Source organism: Anastrepha ludens, chromosome 6 (assembly GCF_028408465.1).
Source record: "Anastrepha ludens isolate Willacy chromosome 6, idAnaLude1.1, whole genome shotgun sequence".
Taxonomy (NCBI): domain Eukaryota; kingdom Metazoa; phylum Arthropoda; class Insecta; order Diptera; family Tephritidae; genus Anastrepha; species Anastrepha ludens.
In genome coordinates, this window is record NC_071502.1 from 112,766,564 (window position 1) to 112,778,053 (window position 11,490).

The 11,490-nt window shown below is 34.8% G+C and overlaps 1 protein-coding gene across 1 annotated transcript; it reads right to left on the minus strand.

The window, feature by feature from the left end:
- Positions 1 to 5,640: 5,640 nt before the first annotated feature.
- Positions 5,641 to 8,362, minus strand: LOC128867665 (glutathione S-transferase theta-1-like). The gene is made up of 4 exons (XM_054109087.1): positions 7,975 to 8,362; positions 7,797 to 7,899; positions 5,958 to 6,277; positions 5,641 to 5,889 (listed from the first exon to the last, which is right to left on the minus strand). The coding sequence occupies exons 1-4, from the start codon at positions 8,087 to 8,089 to the stop codon at positions 5,750 to 5,752; spliced, it is 678 nt and encodes a 225-aa protein (XP_053965062.1). The 5' UTR covers positions 8,090 to 8,362; the 3' UTR covers positions 5,641 to 5,749.
- Between the last annotated feature and the right edge of the window lie 3,128 nt (positions 8,363 to 11,490).

Consider the following 11,490-nt stretch of genomic DNA (forward strand, 5'->3'; position numbering starts at 1 on the left):
GCGACCGAAAAAAAATTCTCAAAAATTCTTTGGATATTTTGATCTACTTGAAATTTGCATTTTATTATAATCTACAAAACTACATACCCGAAAAATTCACCAAAATGTAATGAATCATAAAATCGCATACTTGAAATTTTTCTTAAAATTCTAAGTAAAAAGTATGAAATTCTTATGAAAAATTGCCGAATTCTTATAAATTTTGTACGAAGTTTGAAATGTTGCTTTAAATGAGTTTTGCTGTAGTATGAACTTTTTATAAAAGAACAATTTAACTTAAAAAGTAAATTCATTAATAGTTAAAACTTGTCAATATTTGGCGTCCACTTACTGTTGACAATGACTGTAGTTTAAATAAACGTTTTTTAAATAAGCGTGTTTCGTGCAAACTTGGGATTTCTCACAAATTATTCTAAGGAGTTTTAAGTAAAGTAGCAAAAAAAATCTCTGCACTTTTGACAAAGCAACTTGAATGGACCTATCACTTGCTGCATAACCGCTTACGTGATTTTGGCCGAGTTTAACAAAGCACCCCAAACATTTCTTTCTCGTGCTGACCGGCGAGAGTTGGACATACTAAGTGAGGCCAAGTTCTTCTACAGCTGATCTTTCCAACGCAGAGGAGGCCTTCCTCTTCCTCTGCTACCACCAGCTGGTACCGCATTGAGCTTTTTCAGAGCCGTAGCGTTTGTTGTCCATTCGGATGACATAATCCAGTCAACGTAGCCGCTGGATCTTCATTCGCTGCTGTATGTCTATGTCGTCGTAAACCTCATACAACTCATTGTTCCATCGCCTGCGATACTCGCCGCCGCCAACGGGCAAAGGTCCAAAAATGCAACGTAGAATCTTTCTAACAAGCACTTCAAGAAAATTAAATCGCTCTACTTAATATGAATCCGACAGAGTTATAGCTTTAGAAACTCTCTTAGTAACGGATTTTTATGCTTTTTTTACAAACCACAGTTTTTACTTTTTTTATGAACCTCCCGAATTCGTTTATCCAAAACTTCAAATCAAATAAGTTATTTTGTCGAAAATACAAAAAATATCTTTGCAGTTATGCTGAAGTCACATTTTTTATGCATTCACTGCTTATAATTAGCGCCTCTGTGACTACAAGGTGACTGCACAAAAAATCTTAAACTAAATTTCACTTAAACCTCCATTAAAAATATTTATTTCTACTTCATATGTTTGCAAGCAATAAGTCTACAGCACCAGAAGACTAAAAATCTACAAAACCACGTATGTAATATATAATTTATTTCCAACTACAAAATTAATTAGTTTTCAGTGTGTAAAAATATTAAAATAAATTACAGCAGACGCCCATAAAGTGGATGCACTTCGTTTCTGGGGCAATTCCAGTTCTCAAAATGTTCTAATTGCAGAACATTTCTTACTCAACTTACCGAAAATAGTAAACTATAGCGAAAATATAAGGTCATGTACCCAAAAAACTTGCAAAGTAGGAGAAAGAGAGAGAGCAAAATGGAATTTCATTGTGAGGGGAAGTTCAAGTTCTTACTGGATACATTTGTTCTTGTAAGAATTTGCCAGTGCGTAAAACAGCTGATCGCAAAGTAAAATTAAACACGAATTCAAATTTGCGAATCGAGTCAAAATTCTAAATTTAAATAAGAAATGGTGATTAAAATGCAGTATCTAAGTAAATATATTTTAGATAAAATTTATAAAGTTTATTTGAGCCATATTAAACAAGAATCGACCAATAATTTAGAGGTTTGTACTTCTGAACCACAGCCTCCAGTCACCGCAGCTACAGTTTCCGAAATACAAATCGAAAATAATGAAGGTGTCTTTCGTGTTTCATGCTTGTACTTTTTGGTTATTAACTAATTTGGAAATATACAGGGTGCACCATCTTTTATGTCGGTATGTAAACGCTGAATAACTTTGTCATTTACCAACCGATCGACTTCAACATACATGTTTTCGAAACGTCAATTCAGTTCAATTTCAACCATGGATCGTTTGACACCGAAACAACGAGCTGAAATAGTGACGCTATACATCGAAAATAGTCGTTATATTGTTCTAGCTCAACACGCATACCGGAAAAAGTATCGCGGCAAACAGGCACCGTCTGACAATACCATTCGTCGTTTGGCGTCGAATTTTTTTGAGCACGGTACAGTAGGAGATCGTCAACATGCCGTTCATCAACGACCAAGACCTTCCAATGCACTTGTTGAAGCAGTGAGGGAAAGCGTTGTCCAGGAGTGTCGTATCGTCGTCGCGCTCTGCATTTTGGCGTAAGTGAAACACGACAGTCGGTTCTATGTTACCGGAACGACCCGAATATATATCCGGCCAAGGACAGTCACTTCAGCAGCATTCCTCATATATATATGGGGAATGTTTATGTTGCTACAACAACAACAACAACATGGCGCACCCTGTATGCATGAAGCAAGTTAAATATGAAGAAAGCTGTGATTGGCACAACAAAGCAATTGCTAATGGAATTTTCTTCGCCTGAGAGCGTTGATGAAATGGGACAAACTATTGTGAACAAAATAAAATCGTGATACTAAACTCATTTTTTTGCATTTTATTTGCTTAATTTTTTTTTTATACGAAGTACCTTAATCGAAAAAATTTTTACTTTTTGTAATTTTTTCAACCAACAATTTGCAAGTTTTACGAACAGCTGACACAATATTTTTAACAAATTCATTATCGTTTCCTTCTGTTGCCCACTCACTACTTAAATCTGTACTTCCCAAATTTGGCTTGAGTAATATTATCTTTTCATTGTTCTAAAGGGTGATTTTTTAGCTATTACCTTTTTAAGCAGTTGGTTTAAACAGCTGACGCACGTTTCGTGTTTTGTTTCACTGTCAAACATCTTCAGTTTGGTCTATAATTTAACAATGAATCGTCTTACAAACGAACAACGCTTGCAAATCATTGAATTTTATTACAAAAATGCGTGTTCTGTTAAGAGAGTTTAAGATACACTTTTTTATCGAAAAATTGTGTTCAGCGACGAAGCTCATTTTTGGGTCAATGGGTACGTAAATAAGCAGAATTGTCGATTTTGGAGTGAAGATCTGCCAGAACATTTTATTTCTCGTTCGGGACCTGTCAATTGGCCACCCAGATCGTGCGATATAATGCCTTTAGATTATTTTTTGTGGGGCTATGTTAAAGCTCATGTCTATTCAGACAAGCCTGCTTCAATTAACGCATTGGAAGACAACATTAAAGCATTTACATATATGTGAGATACCGGCCGAAACATTGGAAAGAGTATGCCAAAAATGGACTAAGCGGATGGATCATTTGAAGCGCAGTCGCGGTCAACATTTGCATGAAATATTCTTCAAACATTAAATTGTATGGATAGCATATCGATTTAAATGAAAATTTCATGCCTTTTTCTGAATTTTTCGTGTGTTTTTTTTTTTAAACTTTTCTATAGCTCTTAAAAAATCGCACTTTATTTAAACTATACTGACGTTATCATTAGGTTCAATTTCTGCAAGAATATTTAGATTTCTTTCAAGAATTTCCCGGCACTTCTTATGTTTTTGTTCTCGAATTCGAATTCAATAATTTGGGTAAAACTTGTCAAGTGGACTTGGTTGTATATCATTGCAAAACCTGTTTCGCAAATACTCTTGCTCCACGAATTAAATGGGGTTTCAAAGCAGTTTTGAGTTGCCTTATTCGGCTATTACCTGAGTCAGTAGCTTAATTCTGTGCAATTAATAGGTCTATTTATAAGTTCGTGCGGTTTTACAACAGATGGCGTAACTTGATTATTATTCCATCGATCCACATTTCCAAACATTCATTGGAGAGCTACTGTCGTAAGGCACAAACGTCAGTATAAGTTTTTTATTTGAAGCGTAAACAACAATATTTTTACCACACTTGAAAATGTCGAATTTCGTGCCAAATAATGTGTTTTTGCGGGGAATTCTTCTTCATTATTTTAATATGAAGAAAAAAGCAGCCGAAAGTCATCGTATCTTGGTGGAAGTTTATGGTGAGCATGCTCTATCTGAGCGAACGTGCCAGAAGTGGTTTGCACGCTTTAAAAGTGGTGATTTTGGCTTGGAAGACGAAGAACGCGAGGGTGCGCCGCCAAAGTTCATGGATACCGAATTGGAGGAATTGCTCGATCAAGATCCGGCTCAAACGCAAGAAGAGGTTGCAAAAACTTTGGGAGTTGATCAATCAACCATTTCCAAACGTTTAAAAGCCATGGGAATGATCCGAAAGGTAGGCCATTGGGTGCCGTATGAATTGAAGCCAAGAGACGTTGAACGCCGTTTTATGGCATGCGAACAACTGCTTCAACGGCACAAAAGAAAGGGTTTTTTGCATCGAATTGTGACTGGCGATGAAAAGTGGGTCCATTACGACAATCCAAAACGTCGGGCAACGTATGGATACCCTGGCCATGCTTCAACATCGACGTCGGCGCAGAATATTCATGGCCTGAAGGTTATGCTGTGTATCTGGTGGGACCAGCTGGGTGTTGTGTATTATGAGCTACTGAAACCGAATGAAACGATTACGGGGGATGTCTACCGACGACAATTGATGCGTTTGAGCCGAGCACTGCGAGAAAAACGGCCGCAATACGCCGATAGACACGACAAAGTTATTTTGCAACATGACAATGCTCGGCCACATGTTGCACAAGTGGTCAAAACATACTTAGAAACGCTCAAATGGGATGTCCTACCCCACCCGCCGTATAGTCCAGACCTTGCGCCATCCGATTACTATCTCTTCCGATCGATGCAACATGGCCTGGCTGACCAGCACTTCCGTAATTACGATGAAGTCAAAAAATGGATCGATTCGTGGATTGCGGCAAAACCGACCGAATTTTTCACAAAGGGAATCCGTGAATTGCCAGAAAGATGGGAAAAAGTAGTAGTAAGCGATGGACAATATTTTGAATATTAAATTTGTAACCATTTTACGTCAATAAAGTTTCAAATTTCGAAAAAAAACCGCACGAACTTATTCATAGTCCTATTATTTTGTAATCTTAATGAGATTTTGTTCCGTTGGTTCATCGATAATCAATTATTTTTCCATTATAAATTTAATGTTTCTCAATTGGAGCATGAACAAAACAATTATCAATAAGGAAGTGTGCATTTGGAGGAAAATTAGTTTCTTCAGAAAATTTTTATAAAATCATAAAACCAAAATTAGGAATAATACCATAGTTGATCACTGCTTGTCATCCAAAAATATTTCGCCAAATTTTAATGCAGTGGGCTACGAAATATGGGGTTAATGAGGTTAATTTGTGTCGCGCCTAATAAAATTGAAAAAACAAAAACGAAACTTTTGCACTTTGCATCCAGTTAAAGTTTTGTCATAAGCTGAAGCATGTGACCGTCTACAAGGCAGCCGAAAAATTAATCACTTTCATCGGCATTATACAAATGTGTCGCCATTAGCTACACCTTAACAACCTTTGCTCGAATTAGTTCACTTGCCATTTTTAAATAAATTGGTTTGGAACGCATTTTTATATGCTTTTTATCACGTTTACTGTAGTGAGCATTTATTTATTTTAAATTAAATTAACTGATTTTAAATTTAGAATAATTATTTTAATTTTTTTAAATAAAAATAAAAAATTTGTAAAAATTATTCAAAATTTAAATTTACAACAACTATTCTAATTTTTTTAAACACTTGAAACTATTTCTAGAAGTGAAAATATAAACGCTTACTACTATTCACTTTAATTATCCGGTTTCATTCCAGATTTCTTGTAGATAAATTCGTGCGCTGCATCATAATGCGGGTTCGCTTGTGCACGCACGCGCATTAACCACTCAGCGATTTTTGGAAATTTCTTGCCAGCATCATATTGTGCCAGTTCTGCAAAAAAAAAAAAAAACCATACACATTTAACCCTTTATAATATTTTTATTCACCTGCCCACTTACTTGTCTGCTCCACTTCGCAAGCACCAAACAAATCGGCCACAGTCATTTCATTGCCCACCACAAACTTGGTGTCCTTCAACCAAATCTCATCTAAAATTTTTAGTTGTACTTCCATATTTTTACATAATTCCGCTGCCTTTTCAGCGCTCGGTTTCGGCTTAGAGCCGCTAATGGGAAGTAGCCACATATCGCGAAAATAGAGCGCACAACCAAGGCGTACACCCAGATGCTGCCATTCTAGAAATTCATCGACGCGTGCACGTTGTTTCAATGCCTTTGGATAAAATGTGTCACCTAATTGATGCTTGTCGGCGAGGTAGCTAGAAGTAAAGATAATGAATAAAATTATAAGAAAAATATTTTTAAGTACCATAACAATTGGGCTTATATTAATGATATTAATTAGGACTCGGAATTTAAAAAAAAAATTATTAATAGGATTCAGAATATAAAAAAAAATTGATTTTTTTGCATTTGTAAAAATTTGAATTGAATCCGATAAATACTTTTCGAGTTATTCAACAATTAACAAAGAGCGCTCCGGCAAAACTTTAAATGCGTTATTCTCTAAACTATGTTTTTAGAACTGGTGATCACTGTAACTTAAAAACCGCTTGGTAGATTTCAATAAAATTTATACTGCTTTTGAAAAACATAAAAGACTCGAGCTGATCGAAGGATTTTTTTTTAAATTTCGTTATTTTTAAACAATTAATTGTCGGTTTTTTCTCGAAATTCTGAAAAACATTTCCTGATGCCGCCATATTGTTAAGTTTGTAAAAAAATAAACTATTAATAAAACTAATTTCTCTTGTCCGATTGATTTTAGATGAATTTCCAAGGACTTGTGATGTTCACCGCAAGGGACTTCTGGAGAAACGGACTCCACACAAACAGCGATAACTTTTACAATTATAAATTTTTTTTTGCTCTTTTGCTATAGTCAAGTTGAAACATAATGTACTAATGCTATGTTTTTATTTTTGTAAAATAAAGCCATTGACTAGCAAAACCAAAAATTTTTGAAAATCATCATGTTTTCGGACCTCTGACTACCCCTAACCCCTTAACAGGATGCAGTGCAAGCCTAAGATATCTATTTTGGCTTTTATTACTCCTAAAAACTTTGCAGCTTCCTTAGTAATCCTATATTTGCTATAACGATAGTATTTACTTTCCGAAAGATTATAAAAGAAACAACTTAATTATATAGTCGAAAAGACGTACTAGTTCTGAGTTTGTAAAAAAAGTTGTTCAACCTGCAATGACCTGCAGCATTCTAAAATTGTAGTGCTCCTTTTAGCTCTTAACCCGCTGCGGACATAAAAAGTAATATGAGGAAACCGATGAGCGGTGAGGCAATTTGAAGTAGCGGTGGTTCGACGGCATGCAATGGCAAACCTTCGAGTGTAATTCTCACAAAAATTGCATACCATTCGGAAGCGACATAAAATTGTGGAGCCTTAAATTTATAGGCAAACATCAAGACTATATTTAAGGAGTCGATAGAGTGGTTGTGTCTTTCCAGAGCTCTAATCTCTTCAATGAGAATTGTTACTAGACTATTTACTTTCTATTTATTTTTCTGCTACAACTTGGTACGCGAAGAGCCTGAATGGAGTTGATTACGATCATTATAGATATCAAAGCAAGTTTTGATAGGGGGAGGAATACTCCTTAGTCGCTTGTTGCTGATATAAATCCAGGTCGTTCCGATTACGTAGAACCGACTGTCGTGGAAACGCCTTAGTCGATTGCCTTATTTTCTATCTTTTACATCATGCCACAACGAATTTTTTACTCCCAATTCAATATTTGGCTAATTATACCACCACTCACCGTACGATCGCCACACTCTCGCCCAGATGAAAATCTCCATCCACCAGCGCTGGCACTTTTCGAAACCGATTGATTTGCTTGTACTCCGGCTTAAGATGTTCTGCTGCAATTTAGAATTGTAGAAACATACTTTTACTCTTTCTTGTTAAATTTTTTTATAAAATCACACTTTACTTACACTTTCTTAACGCCACAGGACAATCCTCATATGGAATCTTGTTCAATCGCAGTGCGATCCACACGGCACGCGATGGTTGAGAAAGTAAATCGTAGTAATATTTGAACTTTGCCATCGCACATTAATTAATGCAATATTTCCTTATTATTCTTTGCCTAAACTATCAACATTCGTCACCTGCCTACTGTAAAGCACAAATTTCGTAGTAGTTCCGTGAAATCTATTTGGCTTATCTTTCTTGTTTACAAATTTTATTCTGCAAACTCATTTGTCTAGGTGAAATATTCTTGTTTGTTTCTGTTTTTGGTTTTTGTTTTCTGTTTCTTGTTTTGTTTTCTGTTTCTTGTTCTGTTTATTAGTATTCTTCTTTTTATGCCTTCGAAAATTCGTGCAATACTAAAACTACAAGAATTTGCTAGTAAAAAGCTTTTAGTTGCGGTCTAGTCTGGCTTTAAAAGCTTAGTAAGTGGGGACAGTTGAAGCATAAAAAATGTTGCCAGATCAATGAAAAGCAAATTTCCTCAAAATTTCTAAATTTCATATACCTGCATATATTGAATTTTTTTTTTTTAATTCATAACACAAAAGTGAGTATGAGAGGAGTATGTGGTAGGCAATGGATTTTTATGGATCGTGATGGTGCATAACGAAAATTTTAATAAAACTGTTTGAATTATTTCTTTGATATTAGATTACAAAAATCAAATGTGAGTGTAACTTGTTTTTTAAGTTGCGAAAATTGCGAGATTAGTTGGTAGGAATCTGGGGTTTTTAATAAAACAAAATTTATTTTAAATTATAGGAAAGAGTTGTAATAAAATCTTATTGGAAGAGATGACAAACAGCAAGTATGCGCAACACTGACAATTCGAGAACATAAACAAGACTTACCTGTAAAGTGTGTTTAGTTGTTTTCGTAGCGATAGCGTAGTGCCAATACGACCCGATGTGCGAAGGCCCTTAGACGACCCAGCTTGAAATGCTTTGATAATAACGCAATAAACTATATACTACACACACACAAGCTAAAAATTGTTTAACAAAATTACTGTTTTTAGACAAATTTTTTTTTTAAATATAAAAAATATATTTTTTTTATTAAAATAAGTCGTTTATTTCGTGTACGATTTGTTTTGTTACGTGAATGCAGTAAGTATGTACAGAATCTTTGTTTTTCTTTTTTTATGTTTTAAAAGAATTAAATTGTTACTTTTAAACGTTATAAAAACTAAGGCTTTATTTAACACAAGAAAATTTTTTCATGAAATCAAAAAATAATTATAAACAAACAAGTTGAAAAAAAGAAGTTTAATTGTATTTATGTATACGTTTTATATTCCGGCATTGTGTGGTATCATTCAAATTGACGAAGTAATGTCGTCATCTTCCGGCTTATCAAATTCAAAGTAATATTCGTCAGAACTATCACTCTCTAATGTATTATTTCTAGATATATAAAAAACCTGCTGGTTCCTCTTGCAGTGACCCTAAGGGACTGAATGGATGACCTGAAATTCGTTCTGACTCTACCGTCGTCTCACATCGTAAATTTACATTATAAGGAAGAAAAGACTTCATCCCTAATGGCCCCTAATGTCTTTGAATGAAAATGTGACTCTTTTAATATACTTATGCGTATCTTATCGCTCAGAACGACAGACGTCGCGAGCCTTGGAGCTACAAACTAATTTGGGCGGCTATATGCCGACACTCGTCCCCAAAGAGTTAAAAAATCTACGCAATTTTTTATTAAATATAAAATTTTTAATAAACGAAGTTTCTTATTTGCAGGGCTTGAGGGGTCCCGGTGGTCTAGCGCTCGAAAATTTAGGGTATTTTCAGGAATTGTTTTTTTACAATAAAAGAATGAGGAACGATATTTAAATTTTTTAGGCTTTTTTAACTTATTTCACTTATTTTACATACAAAAATGAAAAACAATTGTTTATTTTAATTTAAAAATGGCGTTTCTTCTGAAGTTCACCCTCCTGAAAAATTGGAGCTGGACGTTGTTGTCCATTTTGGCTCTTCTATTTATCTTAAACACAAACACCAAAAAATTATGACTTAGTATGACTGTAGCTATGTCAGTACGGGACACTAAAATAAAACATAAAACATAAAACTTACAAAATGGCGCGGTTTTGAATTTCACACTCTAAAATTCGGTTTTTTTTGTGTCAGTTTTTTAATGAAAAAAATACGAAATTATTGAAATAATAATATGATTCTAGTACGGGCGATAGCCATTGATGTTGTGCCCAACATATTAAAATTTAGACTATTCGGTCGAATATTTGTTCTTTTTTGTGACAACACCTGGCCAAAAAAGTCGTTTCGAGATAAATGAGTTCAAAGTTTGACGTACAGGAGCGCGCGGACCGCTCTCTACTGAGTTAATGGGCTGTAGAAGCTATTGTATAATGTTGGGAATTCCCGCGTGAAGTTTTCACAGTATATTTTTAACTATACTATACTTTCGAAATATCGAAAAAAAATCGATTTTTTGAAATTTCCAGACCACCGGGTCCCCTTAAGTTGGTTTTTGTATTACTTTAACCACTTCACGCTCGGGTTTTTTGATACGTTTTATAAAACACTTACAAAAAATGTATATAAAGCTTTATAAAATATAAGAAAAGAAACCATATAAAGAAGCCGATACAAATGACAAGTAGCGATTGGCAAGCACGATTCGTTCATGTGTCGCATGTAATACAAACATGTCACAACCTGCACAAGACTCGGTTTAGTAAGTTAGAGTATTCCACCGCACGCGAGTGTTGTTCCTTGAAAATCATAAAGCGTTAAGAAAATATATTAGAATTATTTTCCAAATGGTGTAAGACAAAAATTTCTTCAAAAATTTTTCATTTACCTCGATATTGTTAATTATAACAAACAAAAATAAGTAAATGAGTAGGCAGATGAGTAACCACAAGCTCTTCTTTTGTGATGTGTAAAAAATTTATGGCGATAGCTATTGTATAAACAGTATCTCATTAGATGAATATATGTAATGGGTGTTTTTTAGCTACATGTGAACTATTGATATCGACAACTATCGTATGGCAGCTGAGAATGGCAAACTGTTCAGTGAAGTCTCTGATAAGTCATCATGAATCATTTAACGCCAGAACAACGCTTCCAAATTATGAAAATTTACTTTGAAAAAAATTAAACCTGTTCGCGAGGCTCATAGAGCACTAGCGGTATTATCGATCCTTACTTTTCTTTTTGAAAGAAATGAGCTGCCGTTACGTTGAATGGTCAACGTCCTTTAGGTCCAACAAGACGGCGCAACTAGCCATGCAGCGCGCTTAAAAATCGATTTATTGCAATATTCAAGCTATCATTGATGTCATATGGCCAGATTTATTTGGAAAAGTAGTCGAAAATTAGACTAATCGAATGGATTATATAACTCTTAGCCGCGGCGGATATACTTGTATGCCGGATATCATATTCAAAAAATGAAAACCATGGATCTTAATAAAACAAAATTCATTTCCACAA